Source organism: Cystoisospora suis, assembly GCF_002600585.1.
Source record: "Cystoisospora suis strain Wien I chromosome Unknown contig_1651, whole genome shotgun sequence".
Classification (NCBI taxonomy): domain Eukaryota; phylum Apicomplexa; class Conoidasida; order Eucoccidiorida; family Sarcocystidae; genus Cystoisospora; species Cystoisospora suis.
In genome coordinates, this window is record NW_027154451.1 from 26,512 (window position 1) to 43,791 (window position 17,280).

The 17,280-nt window shown below is 47.3% G+C and overlaps 2 protein-coding genes across 2 annotated transcripts; one reads left to right on the forward strand and one right to left on the reverse strand.

Moving 5' to 3' along the window:
• Positions 1-1,992: 1,992 nt before the first annotated feature.
• Positions 1,993-6,458, forward strand: CSUI_003647 (cation channel family transporter; the record flags this gene model as incomplete). The annotated part of the gene is made up of 5 exons (XM_068063843.1): positions 1,993-3,166; positions 3,498-3,596; positions 4,495-4,581; positions 5,473-5,549; positions 6,293-6,458. Exons 1-5 carry the CDS (start codon positions 2,852-2,854, stop codon positions 6,456-6,458), a joined length of 744 nt encoding a protein of 247 aa, XP_067924182.1. The 5' UTR covers positions 1,993-2,851.
• A 2,449-nt stretch (positions 6,459-8,907) lies between these two features.
• On the reverse strand, positions 8,908-16,921 carry CSUI_003648 (c terminal region domain-containing protein). Its single transcript, XM_068063844.1, has 6 exons — positions 13,859-16,921; positions 13,131-13,265; positions 12,264-12,358; positions 11,863-11,971; positions 10,612-10,791; positions 8,908-9,709 (listed from the first exon to the last, which is right to left on the reverse strand). The coding sequence occupies exons 1-6, from the start codon at positions 15,203-15,205 to the stop codon at positions 9,617-9,619; spliced, it is 1,959 nt and encodes a 652-aa protein (XP_067924183.1). The 5' UTR covers positions 15,206-16,921; the 3' UTR covers positions 8,908-9,616.
• Positions 16,922-17,280: the final 359 nt, after the last annotated feature.

Here is a 17,280-nt window from a genome sequence, read left to right on the forward strand (position 1 = left end):
TCTTGTTCAATCGTGGCAACAGTTCCTCATATTCATCCCGAAGAACACCGGAAGACAAGCCGGACTACCAGCCTGTGATCAAAACAGACCAGATGTCCACAGTGGCATGCACCTGTTCAGGCCGAAGGCTCGAAAGCGGGGCAGCAGGAACGCCAGACGGTCGCAGTAGCTGTCCGCGAAACCCCGCAGGAACAGTGATTTCCTACTACACCCAAAACCGGGAGCGCTGCCATTCAGAATCTGACAGCCTCCCTTCTTGTAGAAGGCGAACACACTGTCTCAGTTCCGTCCTGGAGCGGAGAACCCTGGCGTCCCGTGAGAGACCCCAACAAAGAAAACCCTGGCAACGTTGCACACGTTCATTGTGTCAACCAAGCCTTGAAGTGTAGACGACAAACCACCACGGCATCTGACGCCATCCCGACACTTGAACGCGAGGCAGTGTCCAGGCGCAGCTGACAGCGGAGCGGTTCCAACCTTTCACACCCGGTATCAGGACAGGTCCCATTCAGTCGCACTTCTCGCGCTAGCACGATTGTTGTACGCGGTTCCACCCGAGTTTGCCTTCGCCTTCGCTGTTGTCGTATCACGCCAGTACACAACAAGAATGAAAACGCATTCCCTGATGAAGTTCTTTATCAACTCGCAGTAGCCGCGAAGAAGGCAAGACTGAAACGCCTGGGGCGCCCTTCGCGCGAGGTGTCGTGCCGTGCGTGCTACGAGGCGGCAGTTGCCTGCCGCTGAGGGCTCTGGCGTAGTGAGTGGTGTATTGCGTTTTCATTGTGTGTCGTGTTGTGCGTGGACCGCGGGCCAGTAGGCCGGTGGGTCTCTACTGCTGTTGGGCGTGTGACTTGTCGGTGCCAAACGAACAGAGATAAACTTCTGGAGTTTGTGTCATGGCCGTTATAAAGACTGTCAGGGTGCGGGCGAGAAATCGATGTAGCGCCCTTCGTGTAAGCGGTGAAATCCCGGTGGTCTCCACTTTCTCTAATCCGTGCTCCGGACTTCGCCCTCTGTAGTTGTGGAGAGATGACACCGACACTTTACATCACTGAATATTTTGCCGAGAGCGGCGGGATAGCCAAGCAGGCTGCACGCCACTACCCGTACAGCTGCTTGCTCGGGCTCTGCCTCGTATGATTTCAGGGGAACAGCAAGACCCGCTTGAGAACACTGAGGGGCACCGGAGACTTTCCGGGCCTGCGTGACACGGAAGCCCTGGAGCGGTGAATGAGGTCGGGTCAGTATTGTCGGTACGGCACTGACCGGACAATACTTGCCTTTGCCACTACAGGGACGTGCGTAACGTATTGCCGGTAGCGGTACAACTCGGAGTGCGCAGGATGCGATACAGCCGTGACACTAGCTGGCGCCAAAGTTACGGTAAGGCGCAGAGCCGCGGTGCAGCCAGCGTTGTAGTACAATAAGATTCCAGGCGCATGAGAATGTGTGAGAACCCTGCCGTGCCCCGCACGGCAGGGTTCTCACACATTCGAGAGACTCTCTGGTGACGGTCGCAGCGTGGCAGGAAGAAAGACGAGAACAAAACAAACCTGCCTTCAGTTCTACTTGCCAGAGGCGTTCATCGAGCTGCGGCGCCTGGCACCTGTCACGCCACACCCGCTGAAAGCGACTCGTTGAGAGCCATCGACAGCTCCGAACTCTGTCTTTGCCCCGAACACACGACGCCCGCGATTGCGCAAATTTGGCGTTGGCATGCGGAAATAACAGCAACTAGCAACACGATCGCAGCACTTCATGACACTGGCGGGCCTTACTAAGGTCCTGGCGCCATCTGTAGTAATACAGGTAGCACAGGCGGCTCGCCGCCCGGGAAGCGTCTCCTATGTTCGGCGGACGCTTGGCGAGAGACACCGCGATTCGGCGGTTCGCAAGGCAGGTTCCACCTTTTCCCCGCAGGAGGACGAAAAACTGAATGCTGCTCTGTATCTGGGAAGTAGTCGCGCATGGGACTTGAGGGTAAAAGTCCCCTCTTTCGTGGCGTGAAGTCTTCTATTCCTTTTCTTCGGACGTACAATGGTGCTGACCTTCTGATCTGAGTGTGTCGAAAGCCCCTTCTCCTGGGGCCCAGTCCCGATCAAAGTTTCGGGCGGTTATTCTCATCATCCTTGCCCCTTCCCGTCAATATCCGTGCTGGCAGTTTCAATATCTCCAAGCTAGCGTCGTCGTGCGATATTACTGGGCACGGCTTCATTTTTCACTATTGCTGGTGGTGTGCTTGTGTATGTCTGAGCTTCTGCTGGTCCGGTAGCTTGTAGCTAGCTTAACGTTGGTAAAGAACCGCATGCTTGACTATCATGCCGTGGTCACAGGGCTTGCTTCCGTTAGTTTTTTTTTTCCCTCGACAATCTCCAGCATTAACGATGTAATTCAGGAAGAATTACGCAGCATTTTCTTTCATAGCCAAGCGTGGTTTCTCTCTGTGTGCCTCTGCTTTACCTTTCTTTTTCTATTGGGTTTGCCTACTCCTGTTCTCTTTCCCCAGTGGCCCCAGACTGCCCTTGTGAGATCTCGACAGTTTTTCTTCATAGATGACCATTCTTCTCAGAGCTAGCATCTCCCCTTTTCTTCTGCGTTGGCTAGAGGTTTCTTTCTTTCGCCGTCGCATTCGGTTCTTCGCCTCGCTCTTGCTGTTCACGCGCATGTGTTGTCCGAGCTCTGGTCTTCGTCATTCATCTCCGAAACTTCAGTACGGCAGCAGTGGTTAGAGAGGACGGATGAGCGTGTTACCAGTTCTTGGGAGAATCCGCTCTTTATTTTGATTGGTGTTCTTCCCGCTCTTCCTCGTCTACTGCCTCTTTTTCTTTCCGCACTCCGGTGCTGAATCATCATGTCGACGTCAGGTAGCGAAGGAGGAGAGGAAGGAGGGGCTTTCTTCTCTGGACAGAGTTCGGTTCACCGCGGAGAAGACAGGCAACAACAGCCGGAGAGGAGGGGCACAGGCCGTAGTGGGACAGGGGAGAGGAAGCCTTTATTACCCGAAGCGCAAAGACGACGGTCGAAATTACTTCTTTCTCTTCAATCAGATATAGGAAAAGGTTTCGTTTTTGCCGTCAGACTATCACGATGGTATCTGCTTTACTGTACTTTAATGGCCCTGGCGACCTTGGGGCTTGTAGTGTACATGATCGTCGATGTTCATGTGGTAAGTCGAGGGGTATCCACATTTTGCTTTATCTATCTGTCTATCTTCAATCTGTCTTTCTGTCTTTTCTTTCGTGTATCTCTACGTATACATGTATGTCTCTTTAATCTATGTATCTATGTTTGATTTATGTATTTATCTATGCATCTATCTTGTTTAATGTATCTTCTATCTTCTCTTTAGTCTACATACCCATCTATCTTTTCTTTATGTATCTATCCATTTCTAATCAATCTAGCTATCGACACGTTCTGTACCTCTATCATGTTGTTTTCTCTGTTAAGCTACATCTGTGTGTTTCCCTAATCGTGTCATGTGTGGATTCTACCAGAGAGGAAACACTATGCCCATCTGGGCTGTCGCATTAGATGGGGCGATTACCTTAACTCTTTGTATCGAGACAGCTCTTGATATCTACTTCATTGGCAGGGTAAGTGTATTACTCGCCAGTACCTTCTCTGAACCAGCCTCTCATTCTGGAGTACGGCTGCTCTCTCTGTCACGGGCCTCCTCGTGAACAGTAGAGATTCAGTAAATGGAATTCTAAGAGCTACCTTATCAGATAGGGACTCGAATAGACGACTTCTCCTGCTCTATTCTATATACATTTCTGTGGTTCCTCGGTGAGGTCGTATCAACCTCCTTCCCGATAGTGATCGAGTAGAAGACAAGAGGGGCCCGAGACTCTTACCAGGGGAGACCCAAGATTAGCCTTGCCTGCCCCATACACATAGTGACGATATCTCTCAAAGATGCGACGCTCCTGAAGTCTTGTCATCCGACCCTTCATCGTCTCGACAGACGAGGATGGTTATACTTTCTTGAAGTATACATTCTTCCACGGACATAAGTTTCTTCACATACCCCACGTTTCACTGTATCTTTTCTATACTTTGCAAGAGGAAAAAGCGCTCTTCACTGCGAGAAGGAAGGTTGTCTAGTTGTTGAATTTCAAGTAGTAACAGCTGGGTCTCACAATAGTCTTCTGTTGTGGAATGACTGCCATTTGTTCCGCCGGATCGCTTCAAGACCTTTCTTCCTCTTTGTTTCATTCACACATGTATATATGCATTGCCGTTCTTCGATAGAAAGAACTTTCTCCTTTGTGTGTATGTAAATAAACGTATGAAGATGTAATCACTCGCCATGTACATACACTCCGCTCCATTCCGTGACTATGCGCACAGCCACCTAATGGACAGACGCCCAGTCAGCCTTGAGGAGTCTGGTTGTATGGAGGAGAGACTTGTTTTCTATATAAGCCTCCGCTGACTGATAGCGCTCTCTTTCTTTTCTCCCTTTCTTTCTCCTTCCCCGTCGCCTTACAGGCATTCTGGGGGAGTGGATGGCATGTGTTTGATTTTGCGGTCGCCTTAACGAGTTTTATCAGTTGGCTGCTTCTTCTTCTCGAAGTGGTAAGCTCGTCTTTCTTTCTTTCTTCTGTCTCGTTCTTGGCATTGATTGGGTTGAGATGAAGAGCTCTTTTTAGATTGAGAGTGGCGGAGCGTTCAGTCAGATTTTACGTGGCTGAGAGAATGCGTGAATGGAAAGATGTTAGGTGGGTGAAGAAACCTTTGTGTGCGTGTCTTCCGTCTCCTGTTCTTCTTCTTCTGTATTTTTAGACAGGCAAGGGAACATCTCAGACGAAAACAGCCGTAGACGACTGTGTAGAGCGCAAAATCTTCTTTGGTATCCAGACGACTAGTTGCGTCTTAGAAGAACTGGCACATGCTTTCTGTCGATAGTTCAGCAGCGTGACAACTAGGAGGATGGCTCTTGGGATGTCCATCTACTTTGGGGGTGGGATGTGTGTGATTGCGTGTTATTCTATATGAAGCGGTTCGTATGCATGGAGGAAGAGGAGGAGGAAGAGAACGATGTTCTCGCATTAGATGAGCTTGCGTATGTATTTCGATCTCTCTTCTCTGACAAATACACGGCTTCAAGGCAGACACATGAATGACAAGTGCGCCGCCAGCAGTCAGCCATGAAGAAAAGTAATGACTCCCTCTGTTGAGGGGACAGTATCTCTCCCTGTTTCTATGATGAGCACAGATAGAGAAGCGAAGGAGCGGGGGGGAGGGGAAGAAGAAGAAGGAATTGCAGGTGGTGGAGAGAACACAGTAGTGGGAAAAGAAAACCAATCAAGGCGCGTTGAGAATGGATGGTTTGGTATCTTTGTTCGTGTCCTGTGTTTTCTGTGAAGTGTACTGATGGATGTAAGAAGGGTACTCTGCTGAATAATGACCATGATCAAGTTTCAAGTGAAGTGTCATGATACGTGCGCTTTTCTTTCTTTTCATCAGACGGGGGTTATCAAAGACTTCGATCAATATGTTACGATTATTCTGCTTACATGCCGATACACCGCTCAGACAATCAGGTACGGACTCGCGTCGTCGTTAGCGGGAACGGGGTGAGGAATAGTATCTGTATAGGAGATCGTATATGCAGAGGAGAAAGGCATGGGAGGACGAGGGGGTATCTATCCTTGGAGAAAGACAGTTTTCATTGTAGACATAACAGATCGGTCGTCAAAGAGAAGCTAGTGTAAATGTTCGTGCTATCATGACTGTGGGTGTTGAGGGCATTCCCTCACACATAGAGGAGCGGGGGGGACGAAGAGCTGTTTCAAGATTGTGATCTTTTTCTTAGCATGGAGACAGGCTCACAGCAATTCCAAGTATCCTATCAGTTGTTACCAGTAGAGGTAGCTGCAGGCATTTCTGTGTTAGATTGGAGCTAACATAGCAGTTGTGGTGATTCTCACCATAGAGCACAGAGGGCCACATGCAAACAAACGGTATTTGCTCCTTTCCCTAGCTCTCTCTCTCTCTCTATATATATATATATACAACTAGCTCACAGTGCTCTTCTCTCATTTCGCGGTTTGGTACTAGTACGTGAGAGGGGAAGAGGGTGTGTGGCGGTTTGAGGACAGGTTACCTCTTTCTCTTTTGTCTTCCCGCTCTCCCTTTTGCTGGCATGTTTAGCAAGGAAGGAATGAACGTGCGGTAACGTGATAAGATCAACATTTCGGAGAAGGAGAAAATGCAAATTTGGTCCTCTTTATACAGAGTTCGTATGTGTTTTGCTCTGTCTGGGTGTGTGCTACCATGTCCACAGGATTATACGGTATATTCGTACAGGAGCGCAAGCTCAGGATGTACAGACTACCATCGAAGAACAGCCCGTTATTTTTGATCCACACGTAGCCTCTACCTCCTCAAGACACTTCAGGGAAGATCTTGAGAGGGGAGATCAGTACGTTCGTGTGGGTGATGCTATGTAAGAAGTACTTCTCCTACACTGACGGAATGCAGATATATCGCTATTTGCACAATTGGAGATACTGTGTCAGTCAGTAGTTATCATGAACCGTTGTCGTTGATGTGTAGTATATCCATGCATGAATAGGCGACTCCACGAGATCTAGTATATCCGCGTGTGTGTCGATGTAGTCTATACAGTATGATGTATGTGAGGCCTAGGGGGGTTCATGATGATAATCAGAGGTTTTTTATATCTGTGTATAAACATGCTGTTTCAAGACAAGACAGACGAAGAGAAGAGGTTGAGAAATGAAGTAGGGATGAATGTAGCGCAATGCCCGAGGTCGTACATACATAGTTTGAGTGCATCCAAATCATACCAGCACGCCTATTCTCTATACATTTGGGGGGGGGGGTGACGATAGACATCTGTGAGGGACAGGCACGAATGATGTGTGGGCAGGGTGTAGGGGGAGGGTTATGAAGGCTGTCTGGTCATTCATGAATAACTTGCGGATGATGAATGAAGAGAAAAGAAAGAATGCCATCGTGTTTAGGTCATCGGTCGTTATCAACGTGGCCTAGGAAGAAGCAAACGGGGCGGGAGACTAAGGATGACAGGAGAAAGGACATGTTTCGCCTCATGTAAGCCCAGAAACTCGAATGGTCTCAGGGGGAGGGAAGTTGATGATAGGACACGTTGACCGGGTGGAGACTATGCTCATCATTCTACTGTAAGCTGAGGGTAAAAGATCAACGTCTGTACGGGTGAGATGATCAGCGTAGCAGCTGACAAATCTTTTTCACACTCGAATGAACGGGGTGGAATGTAAAAGCGCAAAAAAGCACTTCTAAGTGACTGATGGCTCCACGGCTACATGGGTGAAGGACAACCGTTGGTTTTCTTTGAGGGAACGAAGAAATGTGATTACGAGAGTTGCTATGCTGTTTTACTTTTCTGCTCTAGGAGGGAGGGAGAGGAGAGAAATCAGCATGATGCCTGTGGTCAGGAGGGAAGGGATAGGCACAGGGGGGCGCAGAAAGCCCGATGCGTAGTGAGCACACGGTATAGATTATAGCTCAAGAAGAGTTAGGGTATCTCGTATTGGATGAGGATTTGCTGGGATGTCGGTGTTTGCTGGTAGTGATTGCCGAATCACCTGTTGAAAGGTGTTTCGACAGGGCGAATGAGGCTGTATGATACTTCTTCCAAGTACTACCGACAACATCGGCTATGAGAAGTAGTAAAAGCGAGGGGTGTCCGGAGATGACTCTGCACAAGATACTTCATTGTTGTCATCGGTCTACCGCTGTATTCCTGGTTGGAACGAGGTCTCCGAATGAATGAATACGGTTTCTATATATAGGCGTCCAAAAAGCAAGGGCATGCATTCGCTTGCTTTGGGTGCGTGATCTGCAGGGAAAAACAGTGATGGTGGTTTAGCGTGCGTTTGTTTTTTTCTTTTTTTCGGAATGGAAAAGAACGTACGGATGGCGGACGTGTGGTCGATAGCGTGAATACTCTATTTTTACATAGGGCTGGTGGATCTTGAGTGAGAATGGAGGTGCTAGCGTGTTTGTCTCTCTGGCTCCTTGAGTTGGGAGGAGGAAGAAATGGCTCTGAAAGCCATTGCCACTTTCGCTTGTAGTGACCGCTACCAATAGGCGGAAACACGTCGGACTGAGGCCATTTGATCTAGAGCTACCTTACCTCTTCTGGATGTTAGGAGAAGTCCGGACAATCACTCGGGAGCGACAACAGCTACCCGAAAGGACTTCCTTATTTAGGTTAGAGACGTATGTTCCTCTCTGTACAGCAACCTCATTCTGAGCCAGCCTATAAGCAGACGGTGTGAGTGTACCTTGGTAGAGACTTAAGAGTGACGCTCAGCAGATAGACATGTACGCTACACGCTTAGTTCACACACGCGTGTAATCGACTGCCATGGCTAGCAGAACGGAGAGAACCGGTTCGATGTCATAATTCTATATTCAGCCCCCCCTGACGGATTGCAAGTATTTCAAAAGAAGACTCGTCACACAGCATGCCTCGACGGAGAGTGGTTCGCCTGTCATTTTTCTTCGCTATCGAAAGAACGAGCGGGGCCACAGTTATTTCTTTTGAGTTACATTCACGCTGCCTTTCAGAGATAAAACGAACATCTACTTGTAGGCGCTGAGCACCTACATCGGCAGCGCCAATGCTCCTGACGGGATGATGAAGGCCCAGGCGATCATGCGCTCTCAATAGAAAGTAAGGGACGAAGGTCTGTCGTAAAATTATTCTTTGGAGATTTCTTCACATGCACAGGTGTCAAAGCAGCAGCAGCAGCGGGAGCTTGTCTCTGCGCGAGCGAGTTGTGGGGGAGGTAGCGGCGGAGGTGTTGTCCGCACGTGTCAGGTGGACTGATAGAGCAAAACTGATTGATTAGTCGACTTTACGGGGCCGGGTGCTTCTTCCCTCTCAATCCGCTGTGTTTGTTCGTGCACTTGCTCAAATCCATGACGGGTTGGCATAAGCCATCCGTCTTCTCAATCAAAAAACGACGTAAGTACCAGGACTTTCTTAATGAAAAGAGAGACCATCCGCATGGGCTGTAATCGGGACCTGCCTTCAGATATGCTGGTTCTTTTTTGTTATTCTAACCGACTGTATCACTAGGGAAGGACTGTCCGTTTCTTTCCGAAAAATATGACTCTACAGAAAAGACGTAAGTAAGCTTACCCAAAAAGTTTATCATCACGGAGACCTTCCTTCCACGAAAAGAGGTCTGAGCCGAGAGAGGAACGCGTTACCGCTTCGAAAGAAGAAGGCAGATCGCACTATCGTTGAATTACACAGACCTGACGGGCTACACATTTCTACGTGGTGTCACAGAGGAGTGCGTTTGGAAAGAGAGATCGATCTCCTTGTAGAAAGAAACAGTAGTATCCACGTGCTAACGGTGTAAACAGAGGCATATGTCTACAAAGCGGAGGAGATGCGGTAATGACTACGCACACAAACTCACCTCTGACACAAATTCTTGCAGCTATGCTAAACAATTCCCTCGACCTCGAGTCGAGATGAAGCTCCAAGGTATCTAAGTTGGCGCCGCCCTAGAAGCCGACGTTGCTAGTATGTTGCCTATGTAGGTTTGGACCCTCAAGTCATCAAGAATCTCTGGTTAGACTTCTCTTAAACCCGACTTCTTGATTTCTTAGTGTTCATGTCGCGCAATTGCTCAAGCAAGTGACGCTCTTCCGATGAAATTTCTTTCGGAATCTCCACCTGAAGGTTTAACAGAAGAAGGACATCGAGGTATGAGGGAAGGAGGGAGAGAGAGGGTGGCATATAGATACACTGAGGACTGCGATGAATCGGTGACATCGTTATGCTGACGTTCACGCGTTGCCTTGTTTTCTGTTTCTATTCCTACTCATAACAAGGAGATATAGATCGACAGGCTTCCCTGCAGATGGAAGACCTTCTGCATGCACTGCAACGGCACACATATATGAATGCTTGTTGAGACATCCGTAGATAGATGACTGGACTAGAACAAGTTGCAGGTACATTCACTCCATTGCACTTAAGCAATACCGAGACCCAGCCAGGAGGCATGGATGTGCAGGGGCTCTATTGAAGGAATAAAACGAAACAGCATAGACCAGATAGATCCATATACGTCGTGTACGTAGTAGTAGTATCGGCGCACGTGTAAGCTTCTCCCAGCTGTCAAAACAGATCATCATGATCCCCTTACTGTAGCTTGGATTATCTATGTTTCAGGAGAACAGCATGTGATGCCATCACACAGAAGAAAAAAGAAATCCTCATAGACACACACACATACGTATACAAGAAAAGCACCTTCTGAAAGCATCATTACACATGACTGTGTGTTTGTCTACACAAGCGAGACATGCCATACACTCATTCCATGACTTGAGATCTATATTCTCCGATGTATTGTCCAAAAGATAGGAATGACCTTGGTCATCATGGTTTCGAGTACCTTTATTTTGTGTATGACTAACGAAGACATCTATGAGTGTATCGTTAGTTATACACAAAATGAAGGTACTCGAAACCATGATGACCAAGGTCATTCCTATCTTTTGGACAATACATCTATGAGAAGATTTAGTCTATACCAGAAATCAAGTCTTGTAGACACATGTCATTCCTACCTCAATGACGGCAACATGATCACCCCGTCGTTGTCGATTGTCTCCGTCCTCCTCATCATCATCGATAGACGAGCCGACAGCATCGACTGTACCGCGTCCCTTGATATGAATCTTTTCTCCACTTTGAACTCCAGCTGGAATCGAAAGATGGGTCACCCCGTCGATCACATCTATCTCTTTCTGACGTGACATGAAAAGACACATTTTAGTGAAGAGCAAACGAAAACGCACATTCTTGCCGCAGACCTGTGGGATCTCTCGAAGGGCATCACGCGAAGTATCATGGGTCTCAAATGGGACAGTTGGCAGGGACATCTGCAAAAACAAAGACTTCAAGTAGAAACAGTCTCTTTCGTTCATTACGCCACCCCTCCCAGCTAGCTAACTAAATCAACTGATCATTGGGAGCTCAGAGAATAGGATCACAACACACTGCTTCTGGTTATCAAGGAAATGATCTGCCCGCACGAGACTCACCCCCTTTCTCCACTCTTCCTGAAGCTGAGTTTGACTGGGTGATAGCAGCTATAACTACCATAAAGAGATATGAGGTAATGAGCGGTCTTTGTTATATACGGATCAGTACGCTTAAGGGAAGACAATCCGTATAATCCTTCGCTCTTAACTACAGTTGCATGTGAGATTTTACTCCGTATGAAGGAATCTCGTTAATATGAAAGCCGGCCAGCCCATCAAATAGGATACCTAGATCAATGCTGTTCGTCTCTGATTCCGAGTGTGTTGAAGGTGAGGTAGACACAACTCGGGAGACCTCAGCTCCATCTGACAGCTCAGAAAAGCACGCGAAGATCGGCTCTCGCGAGATACCAGCGAGCTAACGTACAGCCACTCATTGTCTGCTGTGAAACGTCAATCAAGATTTCTCATACGAACCGGCACGACACACCGACACCGACAGTCAGCCTTAAGGAAACGGGGAAGAAAAACAAGCGAAGTATGAATATTTATGTATATGTATGTATGCATATATGTATGCGTGTGCGTATGTATATGTATGTATGTACCAAGGTTCCATTTCAAGGAATCATGAGAGGTATACATCGAGGTCTGCTAGTTTTACATGTTGTGTATAGTTCGTGAGCTTCGTTGATCCTTGAAGACATACTACAGGGAGGTGCATGCGAGATGCTCCCGCGTCCGATGTGGCCAGATAAATACAGACCAAGCAAACAACCTGGAGTGTTGAGGAATATATTCGAGTCGCCAGCTCCTCCCGCGACGAAAACTCACATCTTTGATACCAAGTATGGCATCAATATAAGAAATCTTTACAATCCCTAATAGATTATTGCCTTCTCTTCTGAACGGCGTATCATTCTCCACTTGCACTTTCAGAATTCTGCAATACCGCAGCAGACGCACCAGCAGCAGCAGAACAGAACAGCAAAATCCTCTGTGTCTACACATAGATAGATAGATAGAGACAGAAAGAAAGAAAGATTAACAAAGACAGATAGACATAGCAAGCATATAGAAAGCTGTGCTTTCTTGCTTCATCCTGTAGTGACTAGGAAAGAAGTTTTCTTTCAAACGGAAAGGCCTTGAAGCAGACGCCAGACTATGTTCCATTAAACACAAAATCTACCTAAGCAATTTCAGGCAAACACATACGAAACCATTTCTCAACTTACAGATCTCCGGGCTCCTGTAAGGTGTCTACCGCAGCATCCCCTTGACCCCGTATGCGTAACGTCATCCCATCGGAGACACCCGCTGGAATTCTGACCTGTACGAGGAAGAAGAGAAGATTCTCAGAAAAAGAAAGGAATCATGAGTGAGAGAAGTCTGCTTCTCAGTGTTGGCTATGATGCGCTTTTCTGTCGTCTAAAGAAAAATGTAATGGGGCATCTTTCGTAGGTTTCCGTTCTAGACGAGGAGAAATGCCACCCATGTGGCTTCTCGCTTTTGAGGTGAGAGCTGCTATGCCCAGACGAAGAGGATAGCGAGAAAGAGGATAGATAGCTGAGAACGTCCTCCTGAGTCAGAAAGCGATGTAAAAAGAAAAAATCGGTGGAAGTGCGGGGTAGAAAATATCATCGGAGAAAGACATACAGATATACATAGATGGACAGATAGATACTGGCGCGCTACGTATAAATGCACATATATATATATAACAAGTGTTGAATGAAGCTACATGAGTACACGTATAGAGGAGCTTTACACACTGGTAGATACATGACAGATACATACATCTAGAGACGTGTACATGAGAAACGCAAAGGGGGAGGGGGGAGAATGTCTCCGCGAGGTACTGTTGATGTGAGCATACAAACCGAAAGAGACCCTTCCTCTGTTCCACACGTAGGTTCTTTCAGACTATCCTGCGTATACAGTCCAAAAAACAAAGGGTCACACAGTAGGAATGATAAAGGACACCACAGAAGAGAAGAAACCCAAAAGAAGGGACCATCACAAGAACCACTTTCATGTATAAGTGGAAATACATCCCCTGAGCGGAGTCATCACTAGAGTACTTCGATTTTCCCCCCGCTTACTCGAAGATCTACTTCTTGTCTTGATCTTCCTAAGCCATTACAATGAGAGCAAAGAAGTCGCTGCTGTTCACCTGTACCTCCACACGTTCTACATGTAGAAGAAGCTCTTAGGACTCCCATGCTTGATCTCTGAACCTGTTGTCATCCGACATACCGAAGCAAACAGAAGAACTCGCATGGCACACAAAGACGAAGACTCGATGAATCGTAAGCGTACAAAGATATACCGATGATGAAAAGATTAATGTTTATATCTAGTCACTTGGCTCCACCTACCGAAGGAGAAGCCACAGATGTGAGAGATTGTCTACATACATGAGTGGAGAGTGAGGAATGACAGCGCAGATGTCATAGATATCAAACTCTCTATCTACAACTCGATACAGCTATGTGGCCGCTGAGGGGCATCCACTCATACCTTCAGATTACATATATATGTTGTATAGATGGTGTACATGTGTAAAAACATACGCCGATCTATCTACATATATACAAACCCGTGTACCCAAAATAGATCTTTTTATATATCTACAGTTACAACACGCACACATATACGCAGATGTAGATGTATGTATGCAGATAAAGGGATAGACATGACACACATACATGAAACACCCTCCATACAGGTGTGCATGCATGTATATCCACGTTCTCGAGGAAGACCTTCATGAAGTGGCAAAGATCCTGGAAGCAGCTTTTCGTGTCTTCTTGTTAATTTCTTATCTTACTTTGACAAGATAGCCTTTCCCTCTACAACTCGTACAGGGTTGCGGTTTCTCTCCATCTTTCCCACCTGTTCCATGGCAGTGAGAGCATTCTCTTAAAGCTTCAAACCTCACAGTTCTTTCTATATCCTGACACGCAGATTCCTTCATCCCAACAGTGACCTCAGCCCATACATCATCGGCTTTCGTCTTCATACCTTCCCTTCCCGCCCCTCTTCTTCTACTTCCGTCCATGCCACCACGGAAGAAGGAAGAAAATGCATCTATGAGGCTTCCTCTCTCCCTACCCCCTCGCAACGGTACATGGTCTTCTTCCCTTTCCTTATCATCGGTATCTTCTTCTTCTTCGCCTTCGGTTCCTACGATTTCATGAGAGGACCTTCCTTTGTCTGAATCTGTTTCTCTTTTACCTGCCTCGCTTGACGACAACGCCTCTTTCTCTCTTTCTGCACGTGTTCTCACTCCAGAAGGTGTAGATAAGAGAGAAAAGGAATGTGAGAACTCTCCAGGAATCTCTCCTGTTTTGTCATACAATGACCGCATCTTATCATTCATCAAGATGGTCGCAGCTGCTTCAACCATACGAAGAAGAGATATATCTCCTCCGCCTAGATCCTCGAAGTCCCTTTTTGTTTGGAGAATGCGATTTTCGATCTCCATCTTTGAAGCACTAGGCGCCACTCCAACAAGTTCATAAAGATCAATTTTAGCTTGCGGATCTCCCTCTTGTTTCTTCTTCACGCCGCTTCTATCAGATGAAGACGAACTGCTACTATCAGTGGTACTGTTGTGGTTGCTAAGAAAAGGAAGCGCACACAGGCGCTGTGAAGGAGAGAAAGGGTGTCGAAGCTGGTGAGAACTGTCCCTTGTTGAAGCCAGCAGGCTTCTTTGCTGTTGACAGGAATGAGTGATTTCTGGTGTATGTATACCCAAAAAAGAGAAAAGAGAGGAGTCTCTCTTCTCTCGCCCGGGGTATCCCCCCTTCCCGTGGAAACATCGTCTTTCAAGTCGATTCTCCGCAGATAGACTCGGAGATAACCTCCCTGAAGCAGCTCTCTGTCGAACTCTACAAGACGAGAATTCAGGGGAGCATGAGGATGATGAGACTGACAATGGCCGTAAACTCCCAGCTGATTGAGGGCCACGAAAAAACGCTAAAAACGCAGGAGAAAATCGATTGAATCTCGTGAAAGCAGCTGTATATGCTAGGGGAGCGTTAAGTATCACCTTATTGCCATCCTTGACACCAGTAGAATTGGTATATGACGAAGAGATCCCTAGTCCTGAGGCATCAACTGTATAGAAAACTCCGAAGAAAAGAAACCAATAGATCATGAAGACAGCTGCCATGGTCTTTCCATGAACTAAGAAGAAGAGAAGGAAAAAAACTTCAACATATAACGACAATTTTCCTTAGTGTCTTCTCATCATGAATTCGACGTTTTCCCTCCTGCTCTTAGGCTTAAGACGAATGCACTCGAGTCTTTTCTTCTTCTCTGTTCTGTTAGGTGATTCCTCGATGTGAGTGGTCCGTCAGTCTTGGGACTGTATGGATGGAATGACGACGTGGTCAGATCTCACACCTGTTGTATTATCGGCTCATATTCAACATGAAGTGAAATCAACAAGTGCCTCTCTCTCCTATGGTTTGGGAAGAGGGAGAAGAACCCCTGTCTCTACTTGTTAGGTAATAGTAGAGAGGGCTGGAGACAACTGAGGGCTAGCGGATCTGCAAACTCTCTGTCCGATGCGGTCTCCGAGATGCAGGACAAAGATGAAGGGAGGAAACTAGGAAGAAGTATTCTCTTCATTTATGCGAAGGAATCTATACAGAGATATATGAACTGCTTAGGAACGTTTGAGTGGTTCTACAGAGATCCAGATTTGCATAGGAACGGGGTCACAATATGCTTTGATCTACACTATGGAGACTGCTTCAAAACGCTTAGATGAAAAAGAAAGAACGCTTGAAATGACAACATACAGGACATGCGCTCTTATAGTTCTGTACGCTGGTGAAAGAGAAAAGCTCGGCCATACGCTCTAGGCCAAGAGAAAAAGTGTGACTACAGCGGACAGTGTACAGTGTTGTATGAAGAGGTGTGTACATGGACTTGGGACGGCTGAAATGCAAGCAGTCTTTGATTCTCCTGAAAGATAATAGGCGATGCCGGGACGTCTCGTGCGCCTAAACCCCTGGTGTTTATCTCAGGAGATGGAGTGCAGTTAAAAATGGAGACAGAAGAAAGAGTTACAGGCACACCTAATTCATGGGGGAAAGTCGCGAAAGAGGAAACCTAACTTCCACTGTAGCGGGCATGGTTGACTTGTGTGTGTCCGATGTGAACGCAGAGGAGAGAGGGAACGTGAGCCTCCGGTCGAAGCACTTCTTGGGAGTTTCTCGTTCAGTAACGTAGGAGACAGACGTTTCCTAGGACAAAGAAGTCTGAAACAACGAGAAGAGGAATGCCCGAGAATCCACCGAGGAACACGCACACAAAGTGCTAAACTCTTTCACCAACGGGCACGCAGAAAAACCAGCTTCCTTTCTTTTCGAAGAGAAAGGCGATTCATCCATTGAATGGGCAGCACTACGTAACTGTTAACACGAGTTATGGTGGGTCCGGTGTCCCTTCGGTTCCTGCATTCCAAACAGAGACAGGGACTCCGCTCGATCACGGTGTCATTCCTGGGTTGCCAGCTTGGTCTCTCTGAGATCCGTTACAGTAACAAGTAATAACGAGAAAAAAGAAAGATGAGAGGAAGAAGCTCGCTCCTTAGTAGGAATTTGAGCTAGAAGAAACTGCAGTACCGACTGAAAAACGATGTCTCGTCCCGAAGAGACAGGAGACGACACACGCGCCTGACGAACCCCGAAGAAAACACTACTACTTTGAAGGAGAGTTAACACAGTCTTTCAGGGTCTGAGACGAACCCTTTCAACAAACGAGGAGGCGAAGAGACTCAGTCTTCTGCTTCGACCACCGATGACTGAGTGCGAGCGCGCATGCGGCTACTCCCGTGACGTTCATGTGCACACGGGAAGTCAAGACAGAGACTCTGATTTCACACACAGACGCTATCAATGCCATAGTACCGTAGAGCCTTCTGCTGTGGTGTTGCCGGCGCAAAAAGGGGACCTTACTACATGGTAAAGCAAGATGAAGTGACCAGGTCTTCTTTTGCAGCGTGACGGTACGTTCTGTGCTCTGCCCCAACTTTCTTTTCTTTAAAGTAGCCGTGTATTGTCGGCTCCCCAGAAGCGTGTGTCTTCTTGTGCGCCTTCTCTACGGGACGTCATTCAAGAGGCGAACCAAGGCTTTCCAGGTCAGCAAGTCACAAGAGGCGGGCACGTCCACGCTTCTGCTCTTTTTCTGTACATGGCACACTCGTACAAGTGGTAGTCCCTAGGCAGGAGACGCCGC